General features: G+C 44.4%; 1 protein-coding gene across 1 annotated transcript in view; it reads left to right on the forward strand.

Annotated features, from left to right (window-relative positions):
- The first annotated feature begins 288 nt into the window (after positions 1-288).
- The window catches only part of zmiz2 (zinc finger, MIZ-type containing 2), a 35,925-nt gene continuing 18,858 nt past the window's right edge, over positions 289-17,355 (forward strand). Inside the window, 8 exon segments of the mRNA XM_041897706.2 lie at positions 289-821; positions 10,078-10,166; positions 11,806-11,920; positions 12,331-12,521; positions 13,358-13,523; positions 13,880-14,122; positions 14,235-14,306; positions 14,309-14,422. Of these exon segments, the coding sequence (XP_041753640.2) occupies positions 10,117-10,166; positions 11,806-11,920; positions 12,331-12,521; positions 13,358-13,523; positions 13,880-14,122; positions 14,235-14,306; positions 14,309-14,422 (951 nt within the window). The 5' untranslated portion in view covers positions 289-821; positions 10,078-10,116.

Below are 17,355 nucleotides of genomic sequence, written 5' to 3' on the forward strand. Positions count from 1 at the left end.
GATGACAACAAATTAAGGCCATAGCTTAATTTGCTTCCAATAGAAATGTAATGCATAGAATAGACATGCATCACTTACCCTGTGGAAATCAATCTTTGTAAGCCTATATTCTATAGATTTCAACCTGCAACCCTAAATAATTAAGGCTACCATTAGATTATTCTGAAACAGGCCTAAAATACTATACACAAAATGTAATCGTCAGTGGGAATCTGATTAACGATCGTTACCGAACCGACGTCACCGTGGAGGCAGGGGTGACATCTCTCTCGATGACTCCTTCTGTAATGATCAGCTACTCTGGTCTAGGGGCGAGGAGAGAAGTCAGTCGCTAGCCTAGTGTAGGGTGTGTGAGGGATTTGAAAAATGTCTTTCTCTCGTCGGAGACAACAGCCCCGTGATCTCATGAATATATTCTAGCTAGCGGGCCATTGTGCAATAGTCAGGGAGGTATGCAATCCAGTTTCACAGGCAAACACAGCTGCTCAGAGCAAGGACCAACTACTACACAGCGATTCTTCTCACTTTTGTGCACGCTTACATTCCGAGTAGTGACGACGCCGGCCAAGCAGTGATACGAATCTTTTGAGGCACATTCGACGAGGCTGCCAGCTACAGTTTTAAATGGGAAACGATTCGCCACATGCAGACATGGGAGCTAACGTTACACCTTGAAGACAGACACACTGTTGCGGATATAAAGAAAAATAGCGAACATAGCCTAATTTCTTGTCACCGACCGATATTTCTTGGAGCTATCTACCAGCGGAATAATACGAAATCAAATAGAGAATTCCAACCACGGGTAGTTGGAGTCAAAGGTAAGCCCCAGAAGAAAACCAGATGGCTAGGCTAGCGTTGTCGAATAGCCTACTGTAGCCACTAACGTTAAGCTATTTGCAAATATATCCCATCTTAAATATGCAGTCAATAGCCAGTATAGTCTTAGGACAGCTTGTGAATCTCGGTTTGTCTGACAAGCGCTCCGGAACACGTTGTTTAATAGCTGCACACAATTGTTTGGTCATGCCTTGTTGGCTACGGTTCTGTAGCCTACAAGCATTAGCTAATTTAGCTACAAAGTAGCTAACATAATTACGTGGTTGAGTCCCCTTCTTGTATGGGGAAACATGGACATAACTGACAGTAAAATAGTCTGGTTGTAAACAAACCGTGTCGCAAGTCGCAACACCTCTAGGCAGCTTCTGATATTACAAGGGTAGGTGAAACAAAATGTCTCCCATTGTTATTTCAAGTGCGAGCAGCATGCGTAGCATGGTGGCTACAATGTAGCACTGACTGCCTTGGAATTATCTAACATCTGTAAGCGACGCACGATTTCAGTGGGAACGTGTCCGTGTATTGCTTACATTGTATCCGCGCAAAGCATAACGTTTCAACAACCGTAGGCTATATATGGTCGATGTTTTACAAGTGTGTGTGTGTGAATTGGCTTGAATGTGTTTTTATTATGCTACAACAAATGCACACTGACAGATTATCTTGCGATCTATCAATCTCCTCATGATGTGATCTGAGCTGGTGTTAAATAGACTAGCGCCAAAAAGCTAAATCCATCTCTTGTAGGCAATTTGGCTACTTAAACACCAACTACTTCTTCGTGTGAGTTTCCGTATGACTAGACACTGTTGCATATTGCTAAAACACAAATTTAACCAAGTTCAAGGAGGTAAAATAAGATTACTACCCCTTTGTATCACCTCAGCCACTTCTTACCTGTGTATTTATGAGGACTTTCTATATGTAAATAGTTAGTTTGCACACTTATACCCAGACCTACAAGTACAACGATACACAAATAACACATATGAAGGAATGGTCAGCAACATCCCAGGGACCAGTGCTGGTCCAGAGACCAGGGGTTGAGGGACGCTGCTCCAGGTATTTAGGGGTCCAGCTGTAGCCAGGTGAGGCAGCTGGGCATCAGAGGTTAAAGGTGAGACTAGGTGACAACAGATGGCATGGGTGTCTATTGGCTGGCCTGATGTCCCATGGTTTCTAGATGGAGTCAAACCCAGAGGTGGGTGAGATTGGGAGTAGGCCTATTCCACATACACACATTCTACACAGGCCTGTGAGGAATATCATATCTTTACAATGCCTGGAGAAGTGTTGAACTCAGGAACTGCATCAATATGATATAATGATCTTGCAGTCTGTGTAGGCCTGTGCTGAATTTATGTATCTGAAATGCACCCACTGTATGTGTCTGGCTCTCACTTACACAGGCGGGCAGACAGACAGCATGAGTGTGTGTTTGCTTTGGATAACCTGAGGGTTCTGCTGGATCTCAACAGAACAGCTGCTGTGTCACCTGTAATTCTTTCTCATTGCTGTTAGACACACACACACCACACCAGTAACGGTGTGTAGGTAAAGTCACTCAGGAAGCCAAGCCAGTAAAAAAAGCCATATTACCACCTACGTTGTGATAATTGCGTTGTTTGCTCTATAACGCCACTTTGATATACAATAAGGCCCTAACAACAAAAAGACAAATCAAATCAAATTTTATTGGTCACATGCGCCGAATACAACAGGTGCAGACATTACAGTGAAATGCTTACTTACAGCCCTTAACCAACAGTGCATTTTATAAAAAATAAAAAAAAGGAAAAATAAAACAACAACAAAAAGTGTTGAGAAAAAAAGAGCAGAAGTAAAATAACAGTAGGGAGGCTATATATACGGGGGTACCGGTGCAGAGTCAATGTGTGGGGGCACCGGCTAGTTGAGGTAGTTGAAGTAATATGTACATTAAAGCTGAAAAAAAAAAAAAACGAAAAAACGAGGAGGCTTGTGGGTAGAGTTAAAGTGACTATGCATAAATAATTAACAGAGTAGCAGCAGCGTAAAAAGGATGGGGTGGGGGGCAGTGCAAATAGTCCGGGTAGCCATGATTAGCTGTTCAGGAGTCTTATGGCTTGGGGGTAGAAGCTGTTGAGAAGTCTTTTGGACCTAGACTTGGCACTCCGGTACCGCTTGCCGTGCGGTAGCAGAGAGAACAGTCTATGACTAGGGTGGCTGGAGTCTTTGACAATTTTGAGGGCCTTCCTCTGACACCGCCTGGTATAGAGGTCCTGGATGGCAGGAAGCTTGGCCCCAGTGATGTACTGGGCCGTACGCACTGCCCTCTGTAGTCACAAGTCACACAGTGGCGGAACAAAACCGGAAAGCAACATCTGTCCACAAGGCAAATATTGCGTACAAACAATTATATCACCTGCAGCATGGTCAAGCAAGTTAATGTTTTCGACAGTTTACTAAACAACTACTGATTTAGAACCACAGTTAGCGCAAGTCAGCACAAAGACAACAGGAGCACTGCCTCCGCTATTCCAGCACCATTTCAACTTAAACGTCAAATCAACAAGGCTATATATGCTTAGTTTAATACACTGAAAACAAACTTAAAGATACCAAAAACATTTGTCCAATCAATGTTGCTAAATATCATATTGCTGTCAATGGTACTGATTTGAGTGTGTGTGCGTGCGAGCGAGTGGCCGCACGCAAGTAAAACAAAAAATGTTGACTCACCCTGCTTGTAGACTAGTTGAAAGCCAATGCCATCCTCCTCTCTTTCATGTTGGCAAAACAGTCTATGGCTCTGTCATTCAGCACGCTTTTAGTTTTCATTTTCATAGGCTACTTAGCTAAAATGCTTGCTAGCCTGACTTCCTCGCATGGGCAACAATGAACTATCTAAGTTAGCTAGCTAGCTAACATTAGTTAATGTGAGCCTACTAGGCTAAATGTTGAACTTCAATCGTCTCAGGCCAGTGGCACAACATATACATTTATGGTTAGATCAGAATCGGTGTCATAACCATTGGCCTGTACAGACAATTAAGTCAAAAACACAAGTCCAAATCTCCATCCATGGCTTAGGAAAGTGCCGATTTTAGCAAGCTAGCTACTGCAGGACATCAACACCAGCTGACCAGAAACAGACAAGTTTATCTGAAAATGACATTTTGCAAAATAAGTGATTTCATTGGTCTGAAGCCAAATCCAAACTGACCTCACTTGGGGGGTGTTTTGTTGCACCGGGACATTTTTTACATTTTAGTCATTTAGCAGACGCTCTTATCCAGAGCAACTTACAGTTAGTGAGTGCATACATTTTTCATACTGGACAACCCACAGTTGAGCTCAGCTCAACGCTGATTGGCTAATATTTTTCAAAAAATGTCATCAAGGGAGGCCAAATGCATGCTGGCATCAATCGATCAATGAAATGCTACGGCGGCAACATGTTATACTCTTTCGGTCCAGCATCAGATACATGGGCTACACATACTAATACAGAGGGGCGCTGTTTTCCTCGCTCGGATGATTTCTCCAGTGAGATTCAGCCACTTGCGAATTCACACAATTATTTTGGAAAACACAGAGACGAAAGAAAAATGATTTTATAATTGTATTTATTTATTGGTCAAATATTTGGGGAAGCCTGGCTTCCCTTGGCATCCATGAATACATGCCACAGCCACACACACACACACACACAATGTCACCGACCTGTAGCATCCCTGTTCCCTGTTCCCTTTCCCTCTTCGCTGTGCCTTTCTTCCTTTGAGAGCTTTATCATAAGTAATGTACTTATCAAAAGTCAGTTTGTGGCACATTTGACTTGACTTCACATTTGATTTGGATCATATATTATCAATATTATGAACATATTGTTTATTCTGTCAACTAAGGCAGTCTTTGGAACAATTCAATTCAATGCTTGTCAGTTGTGAATTGTGCCTGCAATCAGCTCAAATCTGAAAACATTTGGATTGCATCTGACTAAACCATAAAATCTATTGAAAACTGATGCACTGTCGTTACTTTAGTTCAGAGACGACAACCTAGCGTAGAACTAGTTCATTGCAATTATATTCAAGTAATCAAGGCCTGCCTGAAGCCAAATTGAAATCCATTTAGTCTTGAAACAACCAAACTGCAAAGACTTCCATAGACTAAAACTGATGTTTTTGGTTCCTCCCCATTGTTTAAGTGAAAGACTGACAAGTTATGGCATTTCTGTGTGTAAATGGCTATTTTCACATTTTCGGGCAAGTGACCATAATTTCTCCTGACTACCCCTAACCCGATGGGCAATTTCCTTTCAGGTCTTAATGTCAATCCACACACACAAGTATGGGTTAAGTCCATGTGACAATGTGTGTATCTGTGTCTAGAATAATGATAACGTTTACAAAGGTACCTCTGGTGATTGAAGGTGTGGTAGATGGCACTGGACTCACTTCCCTCTTCACTTGTTTCTCCTCACCTTTTCCACACCCCTCCATCCTCCTCTCCCTTCTCCAGACATCACTCTCAGTGAGTGGGCCAGCAGCATACCACCCTGCACCCTGTATCCCTCTGAAGCTAAGCAGGGTTGGTCCTGGTCGGTCCCTGGATGGGAGACCAGATGCTGCTAGAAGTGGTGTTGGAGGGCCAGTAGGAGGCACTCTTTCTTCTGGTCTAAAATAAAATATCCCAGTAAGCGTAGGGTTGTTAAACCCGATGTCCTGGCTAAATTCCCAATCTGGGCCCCATACCATCATGGCCACCAAATCATCCCCAGCTGCCAATTGGCTCATTCATCTCCCCTGTAACTATTCCCCAGGTTGTTGCTGTAAATGAGAATGTGTTCTCAGTCAACTTACCTGATGAAAATAAGGGTTAAAAGTGAAAGGGTGAAAGCCATCTAATCCTGGCTTGCTGGTCTGGTAGGTGACAGTCAATGGAGTCCATTCATAGAGCTGTGAGTCTGCTACAGCCACTCTACAGACAGACAGTCACAGGGATTGAGGACACACAACCTTCTCCAAGGAGACATCGCTATACTGAGAAATGGAGCCTTCTGTAACATGTTATTTACATAAAAAAAAGAAAGATTTAACATTTTCAGTATGAAAATGTATGCACTCGCTAACTGTAAGTCACTCTGGATAAGAGCGTCTGCTAAATGACTCAAATGTAAAATTTTAAAAGATTTGGTTATAAAAAAGAGAACTTTTCCTTTAAGGTCTTGATGATCAGTTGATTATTTAAATCGTGTGGTTGTGTTAGTGCTGGGCTGGAACAATAGCCTGCACACTCTGTAGCCCTCCAGGACTAGGGTTGAAGACCAGCCAGGGCCTGTTCTTACAAAGCGTCTGAGTAAGTGCTGATCTAGAATCAGTTTTGCCTATTGGATCATAATTATAAGGAGGGAATGGGTTAATCCTAGATCAGCACTTTACTCTGTGAATATGGGCCCAGAACACTGCTGTGGGTGGTTGGGTCACTTGGGTGGTATATAAGTGTGTGTTTGTACTGTTATTACACAACAACATCAATTAGCAAGTCATGCAGTCATCAGCCCAAGCCAAGTTTCCATTTACAGCCAGCAGAGCAGTAGGGGAATCCATCAGTGTGTTTCTCAGCCCTGGTTCCTATTCATTAGGCACGAAACGGAAGGAAACTGGGGAAGTACTATCTGAACTTATCCAATAAGAAACCAGTGTCCTAATTAACACATCCCTGCTAATGTCAAGCAGTAAACACTGTGACCTTGGAATGGAGAGGGAGATAGATGGGGAGATGCAGGGAGAGTGAGTGAGAGAGAACATTGGTTTACTGTAGTAGAGATGTAAAGGGGCTATGCAGAACAAACGGAGCTGTTTGAAATGTTGAGATCAGCTATGAAGCACTATTACATAACATTTAAAATAAATTGTATTCATTTAGCAGACGCACTTATCCAGAGCGACTTACAGTATGAGTGCATACATTTCCATACTTTTTCTTACTGGTCCCCCGTGGGAATAGAACCCACAACCCTGGCGTTGCAAGCACCATGCTCTATCAACTGAGCCAAACAGGACTATCTCATCTGAAGTCAGGCTGGGGGAAGAGGACAGGGGTCAAAGGTCATAGTTCAGCCTAGGAGAATGCCTGATTCACACCAATGGAGCCAACCCAAACCCATTTGTGCTGGCTCGGATGTTTCCCTTTTCACATCGTCCTTTCCAGCACAGTTCCAGCAACTATGGTAGATGATAGTGATGGGAGAAAAAATCTATACCGTTGCATATCAGCATATTATTTTTGAAGATATATCGTATCGTTTTGACAATATCGCAATATTATTTTTGCGCTAGTTGGCTGTACCTGTGACAAAACCCCAGTATTTTTCCTTCATAGCTTTGTTCTCAATTTTCTTTTTAAATAGGAAGCCAATTTGTTTTCAGCACTTTTATTTCCATGACTGATCAAACTCGTTTTCTCATGGCTCTCTCTTGTCCCTCTGCAGCAGACATATGGTTAGCAATATGTTTGGAACATCAAATCGCAATACATATAGAATCTTGAGAATCGCAGTACACATTGTATCGGCACCTAAGTATTGTGATCATATCGTGAGGTCCCTGGCAATTCCCAGCTATAGTAGATGAGTAACCAGCCCAGTATAGCTCAGCATGGTTTGGTTTGGCCCTATAGGAGTGTGAATAAGGAATAGGTGAGGCTGCATTAACAGAAGTATGAAGTGGGTGGAGGTTAGCTGCATTGGCTAACAGTGAGTGGTAAGGGAAATCTGTCTGTGTCTGCATGTCTGTCAGGAGGTATCGGTGTGCTGAGGTCATTCTCGGAATCCTGGAAAACTTTCCCCTGCATACCCTTAGGTACAGATCTAGGACCAGCATAACATCCCCAAGTCTATTAGATGGGAAGAGACAATACTGACCTTAGATCAGTGTCTAGGTGTAATTTGTGTGAACTATCCATTTAATCTACCCTCAAACATGTAGATGTATTTCAATTCATTGGACACTTCAGCTGTGTCTCAGTACATGTACTGTAAAGGTCCATCTATATTGGAGGGACGCGGGACGAATGAGTAACATCACTTATCTGTAGCTCAGCTGGTAGAGCACGGCGCTTGTAACGCCAGGGTAGTGGGTTCGATCCCCGGTACCACCCATACACAAAAATGTATGCACGCATGACTGTAAGTCGCTTTGGATAAAAGTGTCTGCTAAATGGCATATTATTATTATTATTATTATTATTATTATTATTATATGTGAATTAGTGGTGCGCAGTCTGACTGCAGGTCACTTGCCTTTTTATCAGATTCCCCCGGTGAATCTGAAGCCTCCATCACCCAACCTGCTGTCACACTACGTTTGCCACGGGGGACCATGAATCTCAGTAGTATCAATTGCTTGTCGTCCCGTGTGGGGGGGATGGGGAACTCCAAGGCTGTGTTTACACAGCCACCCCAATTCTGATGTATTGGCATATCTGATACCTATCTGATCTTTTCCCAAATGTGTAACCAGCAAAAACCACATGGAATCTCTCTTGTGACTTCCGATTTATACCACATTCGTGTGGTTCTCAATTCTGATACAATTCCGATGGTTCATATGTGACCTCAGTCTGGACACTGTAATCCGATTTTTTTGCTCTGAAGTGTTTTTTTGTTTTTCTTTGTACGTGACCTGTTGTTACCGTGACAACCACCCCACAATGTAAAGGAACAGTAACATGAAATTATAATTGCATCTGTGTGCTATTTCAGAGGTTATGCACAAATCTTAGGAATGCACAAATTTGATATGGGTCACATATAAAACTGAGTGTAGACCGTCAGAAAAGTTATAATAATCAGAATTTGGTTCTTAGGATGGCTGTGTAAATGCAGCTTAAGTCATTTGTATTTAGATTCAGCTTTATATGAGCGGTATCTGGCAGTCTCTCTGTGAGTGCGTAATGACATTAATAAGATGCCTCATCTAAATACTCCCAACGAGTGAATTAATGGAGTGACTGTTTGACTGCTCCTAATGACTGTACTCACAGTGAGTGACAGATAGACAGGATATGATAGATATGCAGACCTGTGTGTGTCAGACCAGGACTCCCTCTCTCACACACTTAACTGTTGTTCTGACTCCATGAAACCCCCCCAAAGACAGCAGTGATGCAACACACATGTTAGCTATGTAGGAGGGAAAAAAGGTGGTGGTTTGACAGTCGGATGGTGTTTTGGTCTGAGAGAGATGGGGGGGGATGGAGGAGAGAGAGAGAAGGAGAACGCCTGCAAACACACAAGGTTGAAGGGAACTAATATCCATATAGAAGGTTTCTGTCTGGTAACTGTCACACTATATATCCCCTCCCCCCTCACACACACACACCCCTCTATTCAATCTGACCCAATTCTGGGAGGAGAGGAAAAAGGAGACTGAGAAGAAAGAGATGGCTCTGATGTTGGCAACAAATTAGCCTGTCAGTTAGCAGAGCTTACCCTGGGATGAAGAGTAATTTACAGAGAAAGAGGGGGATGGAGAGAGAGGGAAAGAAGGGTGTGGAGAGGGAGAAAGGTAGGGTGATGAAGAGAGACGGGGATGGAGGGAGGGGGAGGGAGACAGTGATGGAGGGAAAGTTGTATTGAAAGCATGTGATCCTAAAACGGAGAAATGGCACTGCAAGAGAAGCCCTCTCTCTCTCTCTCTCTCTCTCTCTTCTCTCCTCTCTCTCTCTCTCTCTCTCTCTCTCTCTCTCTCTCTCTCTCTCTCTCTCTCTCTCTCTCTCTCTCTCTCTCTCTCTCTCTCTCTCTCTCTCTCTCTCTCTCTCTCTCTCTCTCTCTCTCAGTAGTTAATGAGCTGTGTGTGTGTAGGCAGCCTCATGGCTGTTCTCTTAAATTCCTGTAGCTAAATGAAGACCCTGCTGCTGCCCCTCCCCCTCCCTCTATGAGAAGCGTTACGCCAGGCAGTGATAGGCTACCGCTCTGAGACAGAGCAGAGGCCAAAAGGGAGGGTAACTTGTGTGTATGTGTATTTGTGTGTGGGCTATGATGGTGGTGAAATCACTGCTTCAGTTCAATGCTATGAGACTAATTTCTCTCTCTCAATTGAATTAACTTTATTGGCATGATATCGGTGATGACAAGGAAACGATAATACATGGAATAATGAATAATCACAAAATAATTAGGCCTATACAGTCAAAAGAATACTAATGAAACACAAACAACATACCATTTCAATACCTCTCTCTCTCTCTCAGGCTGCCTGTCAGGATCTTGTTGACCCCCCCGTTCCTCCGATGAACCCCCTCAACTCCATGAAACCCGGTCTGCCTCCCACTCCGCACAGGTACACACACACACACACACACACACACACACACACACACACACGAGTGACTCATAGAGGGAGTGCTGAGCTCATTGTCCTCAGATAAACCGTCAGTTGGCTTCTGGTTGGCGTTGACCTCTCACCTATCCCGCTATTGGCTGAGCTCTGGGATCTGACTGCCAATTGGCTGCTGCTGGCCCGGGCGCTGGAACGCTGGTTTCCTGTTTAAGAGTTCACTTCCTGTGGTTTCAGGAGAGGAAGTGAAGGGTAACCTTAGCCGCACACACACACCAGGGATGGGCTCAATTCAGAATTAAATTGAGAATGCCTCATGAATTCCAATTAATTATTGAATCTGAATTAGTAAACAGGATACATAATTGCAATTTGAATGAAAGGAAATATAATTGAATTCAATGACATTCAAATGCCCCTTTTATTCTATATTAGCTGTAGTCTATACAAATATACATATTGTACATAAAACATCAAACATGTTGTTATATACATTTTTGGGGGAAACAATTGATTTGCAGGACAAACTCTTAAAATGAATGATAAAGAAAAACTAAATCTGTATGCGAATATTCTAAGTTATTATATTTCATTAATCACTTAAATTTGGATAAATATGGGGTAAATACATTTCCCAGAATGCATTAGCTTAACCTTAAAGTTGACCCTGAAGCCTTCAAAAAGAAGCCAAACAAATGAAAAGGTTGGTGGAAATATAATTGGCTATTCTAAGCACTAAGGTTGAAAGAGTATATGAACATTGTTTCCAGAGAAAAGTGATATTCTTTGGTATCTGGAAGTGTGACCTGTCAGATTCAATGAAACTCTTATGTTCTATGACTTGAGTGGAATTTCTTTGAATTGCACTGAATTAAATTCTACTTCCTGTCGCTCAAATGCAAATTCAAATTCTACATCCTGTGGGGTGTGGCCAATTTGAATTTAAATTCATGAGTTGAATGGGAGTCTATTCCAAAATTATGAATTGAGCCCAACGCTGACACACACACTCAGGAGCCTCCTCTCCGTCGGAAGGCCTGCTCTTACTGGTTTCTAAGTAACTGCTTTGTTGTTATGGAAACGTTGTTGAGTGCCTCTTCAGGATGTGATGTGCTGTGGTACGAGTCATTCAACGCCTACAAAGACTCCCACTTGTCTTTCTCCTCAACAAACTAACTATAACTGCTTCCTCTCCTCTCCTTCATCTGCACTGATCTGACAAAATAGGATAGGTGAGAGAGCATTATCGTGGTGTACAGCTACCTACCAGGTATTGCTTTCACCTGTCCAGGGTCAATAAGTAGCAAGCGTCTGAGAGCAGGAGTGCTGATCTAGGATCAGATCCCCTTTCCATGTACTGTTGTTCATTTTGATCTGAAACGCAAAACTGATCCTAAATCAGCACCCCTACTCTGAGATGTTTGATGCACATTACAGACCCAGGTCTTGATGCACATTACAGACCCAGGTCTTGATGCACATTACAGACCCAGGTCTTGATGCACATTACAGACCCAGGTCTTGATGCACATTACAGACCCAGGTCTTTCACGATCAGTGCAGATGGAGAGTAAGCCACACCCCATGCCCGTACATGACTCCATACAATAATATCCCTGCTTCCTGTCTCCGTCTCCCTTAGTGACGGTAACTTCCTGTATGACTCTGCCTCCTGGCAACAAGGCACCAATCAGCAGCCAGGCGCCCTCTCTGTGGTAACCACCGTCTGGGGCGTGACCAATCCCTCGCACAGCCAGGTAATGGACCAGGCCAATTATGTCCCTCCTCTCTCCCCCCACCTTCGCTCATCCATCCTGCTATCATCTTTTCCATCCATCAGCCATCCCTCTTCTATCCCCCACTCCTACGTCCATGTATTTAACCTTGTTTGAAGGAGAGCAAATATCTTTGGCCGCATTCCAGGCCGCCTACATAGCAGTTGTTCACCAAATCTGACAAGGCCTGGATGAAGTGTTTTAACATGTCAGTAACCGCATCAGTGATATTCCAATCCTGCTACAATGTAGATAACATAGCATTTGATTATTTGTTCATTTGTACAGTATAAGTGCTTTGCAGACTGTCTGGAATGTCAATGGCTTTTTTCATCTTCTCTGCCGGTTTCCTGTTTCCACTACCTATCCACTTCCTGTGTTTCCCCGTCTAGGTGTTTGGCGCGCCCATGGGTCCGGGCGGGAACTCTGGAGGTCACATGATGCAGGGCAGCGGTGGCGGTGGGGGGATGAGTCCCGGTGTGAATCACCAATACCAGAGCTATGGTGATAAGGGCTACGGACAACCGGGTCTCTACGGACGCCCCAACACCGCCTATAACCAAGCACCACCATACGGACAGAGGTAAATACCTTTTGACTTGTTCTTATTGTATATGTTCACCGGGGTCGTATTCACTAGCCACAGAACGGAAGAAAATGGACTGAAACAGGGAAGGACTACCTATGTCCAATAAGACCATTGAAATACGCTTGTTTTCGTTTTTCGTTGAAAATAAAATTATACAGTGAATACAACCCTGAACTTTTCTTTTCCGTTGCAAAATGTTTAAAGTTTTTCATTTTCATTACCCGAATGAACACAACCCAGGGCTCCAGTCAGTCAAATGGGGAGAATTTCAATTGCATTTGATTGATTTCTCACGTTCTCCTCCCCTTCCTCTCAAAACCCATTGGTTGAGAAGGTCAGAGCAGAGGACCCTACCCTCTGACCTTTCCTGACCAAGGAAATGCCATTGAGATTGTCCCATGTAGACTCCACTGGTGGCGGAAGGTTTATTTCTGGTATGCGTGCTAGTCATAGTGGTATGGGAATAACCACGTCCTCTCCTTCTCAAAACCCATTGGATGAGAAAGACTGAGGTCCCTCCCCTCTGGCCTTGTCCTCCAATGGGTTTTGAGAAGGAGACGAGGAGAGAGTATATAATTGAGAGCTTCCCTACGTCACAGCGTGTGTATGTGTGTCTCTGTCAAAGCAGCAGGCTGCGTCATTGGTGTCTGGGGGGGGGGGGTGCTTCATGGAGTCAGAACAACAGCGGGAGTCCCACCCACATCTCTGACCGAGCCGCACGCACTCTCTCACACACACAATCAACACTCATTGTGCTTGACCTCTATGGAGTGAGTTGCAAATAATTATCTCTCTCTCTCTGTGTGTGTGTGTGTGTGTGTGTATCTTAGTTACTCTAATAATGGTGGAGGGGGAATGGGCCAACGCCCCCCCTCTGACTTCACCCAGGCTGCTGCCGCCGCTGTTGCTGCGGCTGCTGCCACGGCAACCGCCACTGCCACGGCAACAGTCGCGGCCATCCAGGAGAAGCAGAACCAGGAAATGAACTACGGCCAGGTAAGAGGCTCTGCCTTACCGTGTTTGTGTGTGTACAGGAAACTGCTTACTAGGACAGCTTTCCTCTAAACAGTGGCCTATTTCTTAAACAATTTGTAGAGGGGGGTGACATTGTGCTTCTGTTTAGTTCATTGTTAGAGCTCATTACACACCCTGCAGGACAGAGCAGGAACTAGCTCTGCCACACCCACACACACGCTCCAGACTCCAGAGACATGGCTTTGATTAGAGGGAGAACAGAAGTATTTTCTAGCAGACTGTTTACACGTCTACAGAATTTGTCTCTGAGGAGAAACCACACTGTAAGTCCTATCTCTTAATTTCTGTCTGTTTTTCTCTCTCTCCTCTCTCTCCAGATGGGCGGAGGCCCCTCCTCCTACAGTACCCAGTTCCTGTCCCACCCGGGCCCCCAGCAGGGTGGGCCCCGCGGCCCCCCGGGGATGAGCCCCAGTGGGATGGTCCAGTCCCGGCCTGGGCAGCACCCCTCCATGGGGTACCCCTCGCACCCCTCCCAGGGTCAGGGCCAGAGGATGTCCCAGCAGCACCCAGGCTACCCAGCAGGTCAACAACAGGGGCTCAAACGCCCCTACCAATCTGAGGTACACTTAGAATACACATAGGTGCAAACACATGCAAGACACTAACACACACACACACATGAGCTTGCACACTCACCCACCCTCCTCTCCTCTCCCTCCGTCCCTCCCCCAGGGTTTCCCAGGGCAGCAACAGTATGGTTCAGGGGGCATGTCTCCGTACCATGGTGGCCAGCCCCTCCAGTACCCCCCCCCGGCCCCCAGCAGCGCCAGCCCCAGTCCCCATCCTACCACCCCAACCAACGCATGCCCCCCATGGGACAGTACCAGCAAGGACCACCCAACCCGGCACAGTACTACAAGGTAAGCAGTGAGATCACACTCCTGTGTTTAGGTTAACTTGTGAAAGGGGCTAGCAGTAATGCAGCCGACCCAATACCACATACAGTTGAAGTCGGAAGTTTACATACACTTAGGTTGGAGTCATTAAAACTTGTTTTTCAACCACTCCACAGATTTCTTGTTAACAAACTATAGTTTTGGCAAGTCGGTTAGGACATCTACTTTGTGCATGACACAAGTAACTTTTCCAACAATTGCTTACAGACAAATTATTTCATTTATAATTCACTGTATCACAATTCCAGTGGGTCAGAAGTTTACATACACTAAGTTGACTGTGCCTTTAAACAGCTTGGAAAATTCCAGAAAATTATGTCATGGCTTTAGAAGCTTCTGATAGGCTAATTGACATCATTTGAGTCAATTGGAGGTGTACCTGTGGATGTATTTCAAGGCCTACCTTCAAACTCAGTGCCTCTTTGCTTGACATCATGGGAAAATCAAAAGATATCAGCCAAGACCTCAAAAAAACAAATTATAGACCTCCACAAGTCTGGTTCATCCTTGGGAGCAATTTCCAAATGCCTGAAGGTACCACGTTCATCTGTACAAACAATAGTACGCAAGTATAAACACCATAGGACCACGCAGCCGTCATACCACTCAGGACGCGTTCTGTCTCATAGAGATGAACGTACTTTGGTGCGAAAAGTGCAAATCTATCCCAGAACAACAGCAAAGGACCTTGTGAAGATGCTGGAGGAAACAGGTACAAAAGTATCTATATCCACAGTAAAACGAGTCCTATATCGACATAACCTGAAAGGCCGCACAGCAAGGAAGAAGCCGCTGCTCCAAAACCGCCATAAAAAAGCCAGACTACGGTTTGCAACTGCACATGGGGACAAAGATCATACTTTTTGGAGAAATGTCCTCTGGTCTGATGAAACAAAAATTGAACTGTTTGACCATAATGACCATCGTTATGTTTGGAGGAAAAAGGGGGCAGCTTGCAAGCTGAAGAACACCATCCCAACCGTGAAGCACGGGGGTGGCAGCATCATGCTATGGGATTGCTTTGCTGCAGGAGGGACTGGTGCACTTCACAAAATAGATGGCATCATGAGGAAGAAAAATTATGTGGATATAGTGAAGCAACATCTCAAGACATCAGTCAGGGAGTTAAAGCTTGGTCGCAAATGGGTCTTCCAAATGGACAATGACCCCAAGCAAACTTCCAAAGTTGTGGCAAAATGGCTTAAGGACAACAAAGTCAAGGTATTGGAGTGGCCATCACAAAGCACTGACTTCAATCCTATAGAACATTTGTGGGCAGAACTGAAAAAGCGTGTGCAAGCAAGGAGGCCTACAAACCTGACTCAGTTACACCAGCTCTGTCAGGAGGAATGGGCCAAAATTCACCCAACTTATTGTGGGAAGCTTGTGGAAGGCTACCTGAAACGTTTGACCCAAGTTAAACAATTTAAAGGCAATGCTACCAAATACTGATTGAGTGTATGTAAACTTCTGACCCACTGGGAATGTGATGAAATAAATAAAAGCTGAAATAAATCATTCTCTCTACTATTATTCTGACATTTCACATTCTTAAAATAAAGTGGTTATCCTAACTGACATAAGACAGTGAATTTTTACTAGGATTAAATGTCAGGAATTGTGAAAAACGGAGTTAAAATGTATTTGGCTAAGGTGTACAGTGTGGGGGAAAAAAGTATTTGATCCCCTGCTGATTTTGTACGTTTGCCCAGTGACAAAGACATGATCAGTCTATAATTTTAATGGTATGTTTATTTGAACAGTGAGACAGAATAACAAACAAAAAAATCCAGAAAAACGCATGTCAAAAATGTTATAAATTGATTTGCATTTTAATGAGGGAAATAAGTATTTGACCCCTCTGCAAAACATGACTTAGTACTTGGTGGCAAAACACTTGTTGGCAATCACAGAGGTCAGACGTTTCTTGTAGTTGGCCACCAGGTTTGCACACATCTCAGGAGGGATTTTGTTCCACTCCTCTTTGCAGATCTTCTCCAAGTCATTAAGGTTTCATGGCTGACGTTTGGCAACTCGAACCTTCAGCTCCCTCCACAGATTTTCGATGGGATTAAGGTCTGGAGACTGGCTAGGCCACTCCAGGACCATAATGTGCTTCTTCTTGAGCCACTCCTTTGTTGCCTTGGCCGTGTGTTTTGGGTCATTGTCATGCTGGAATACCCATCCACGACCCATTTTCAGGATTTGACGGTACATGGCCCCGTCCATCGTCCCTTTGATGTGGTGAAGTTGTCCTGTCCCCTTAGCAGAAAAACACCCCCAAAGCATAATGTTTCCACCTCCATGTTTGACGGTGGGGATGGTGTTCTTGGGCGAGTTGAGTTGATGCCAAAGAGCTCGATTTTGGTCTCATCTGACCACAACACTTTCACCCAGTTCTCCTCTGAATCATTCAGATGTTCATTGGCAAACTTCAGACGGCCCTGTTAATGTGCTTTCTTGAGCAGGGGGACCTTGCGGGCGCTGCAGGATTTCAGTCCTTCACGGCGTAGTGTGTTACCAATTGTTTTCTTGATGACTATGGTCCCAGCTGCCTTGAGATCATTGACAAGATCCTCCCGTGTAGTTCTGGGCTGATTCCTCACCATTCTCATGATCATTGCAACTCCACGAGGTGAGATCTTGCATGGAGCCCCAGGCCGAGGGAGATTGACAGTTCTTGTGTTTCTTCCATTTGTGAATAATCGCACCAACTGTTGTCACCTTCTCACCAAGCTGCTTGGCGATGGTCTTGTAGCCCATTCCAGCCTTGTGTAGGTCTACAATCTTGTCCCTGACATCCTTGGAGAGCTCTTTGGTCTTGGCCATGGTGGAGAGTTTGGAATCTGATTGATTGCTTCTGTGGACAGGTGTCTTTTATACAGGTAACAAGCTGA

The sequence above is a fragment of the Coregonus clupeaformis genome, chromosome 15 (genome assembly GCF_020615455.1).
Source record: "Coregonus clupeaformis isolate EN_2021a chromosome 15, ASM2061545v1, whole genome shotgun sequence".
Taxonomy (NCBI): Eukaryota; Metazoa; Chordata; class Actinopteri; order Salmoniformes; family Salmonidae; genus Coregonus; species Coregonus clupeaformis.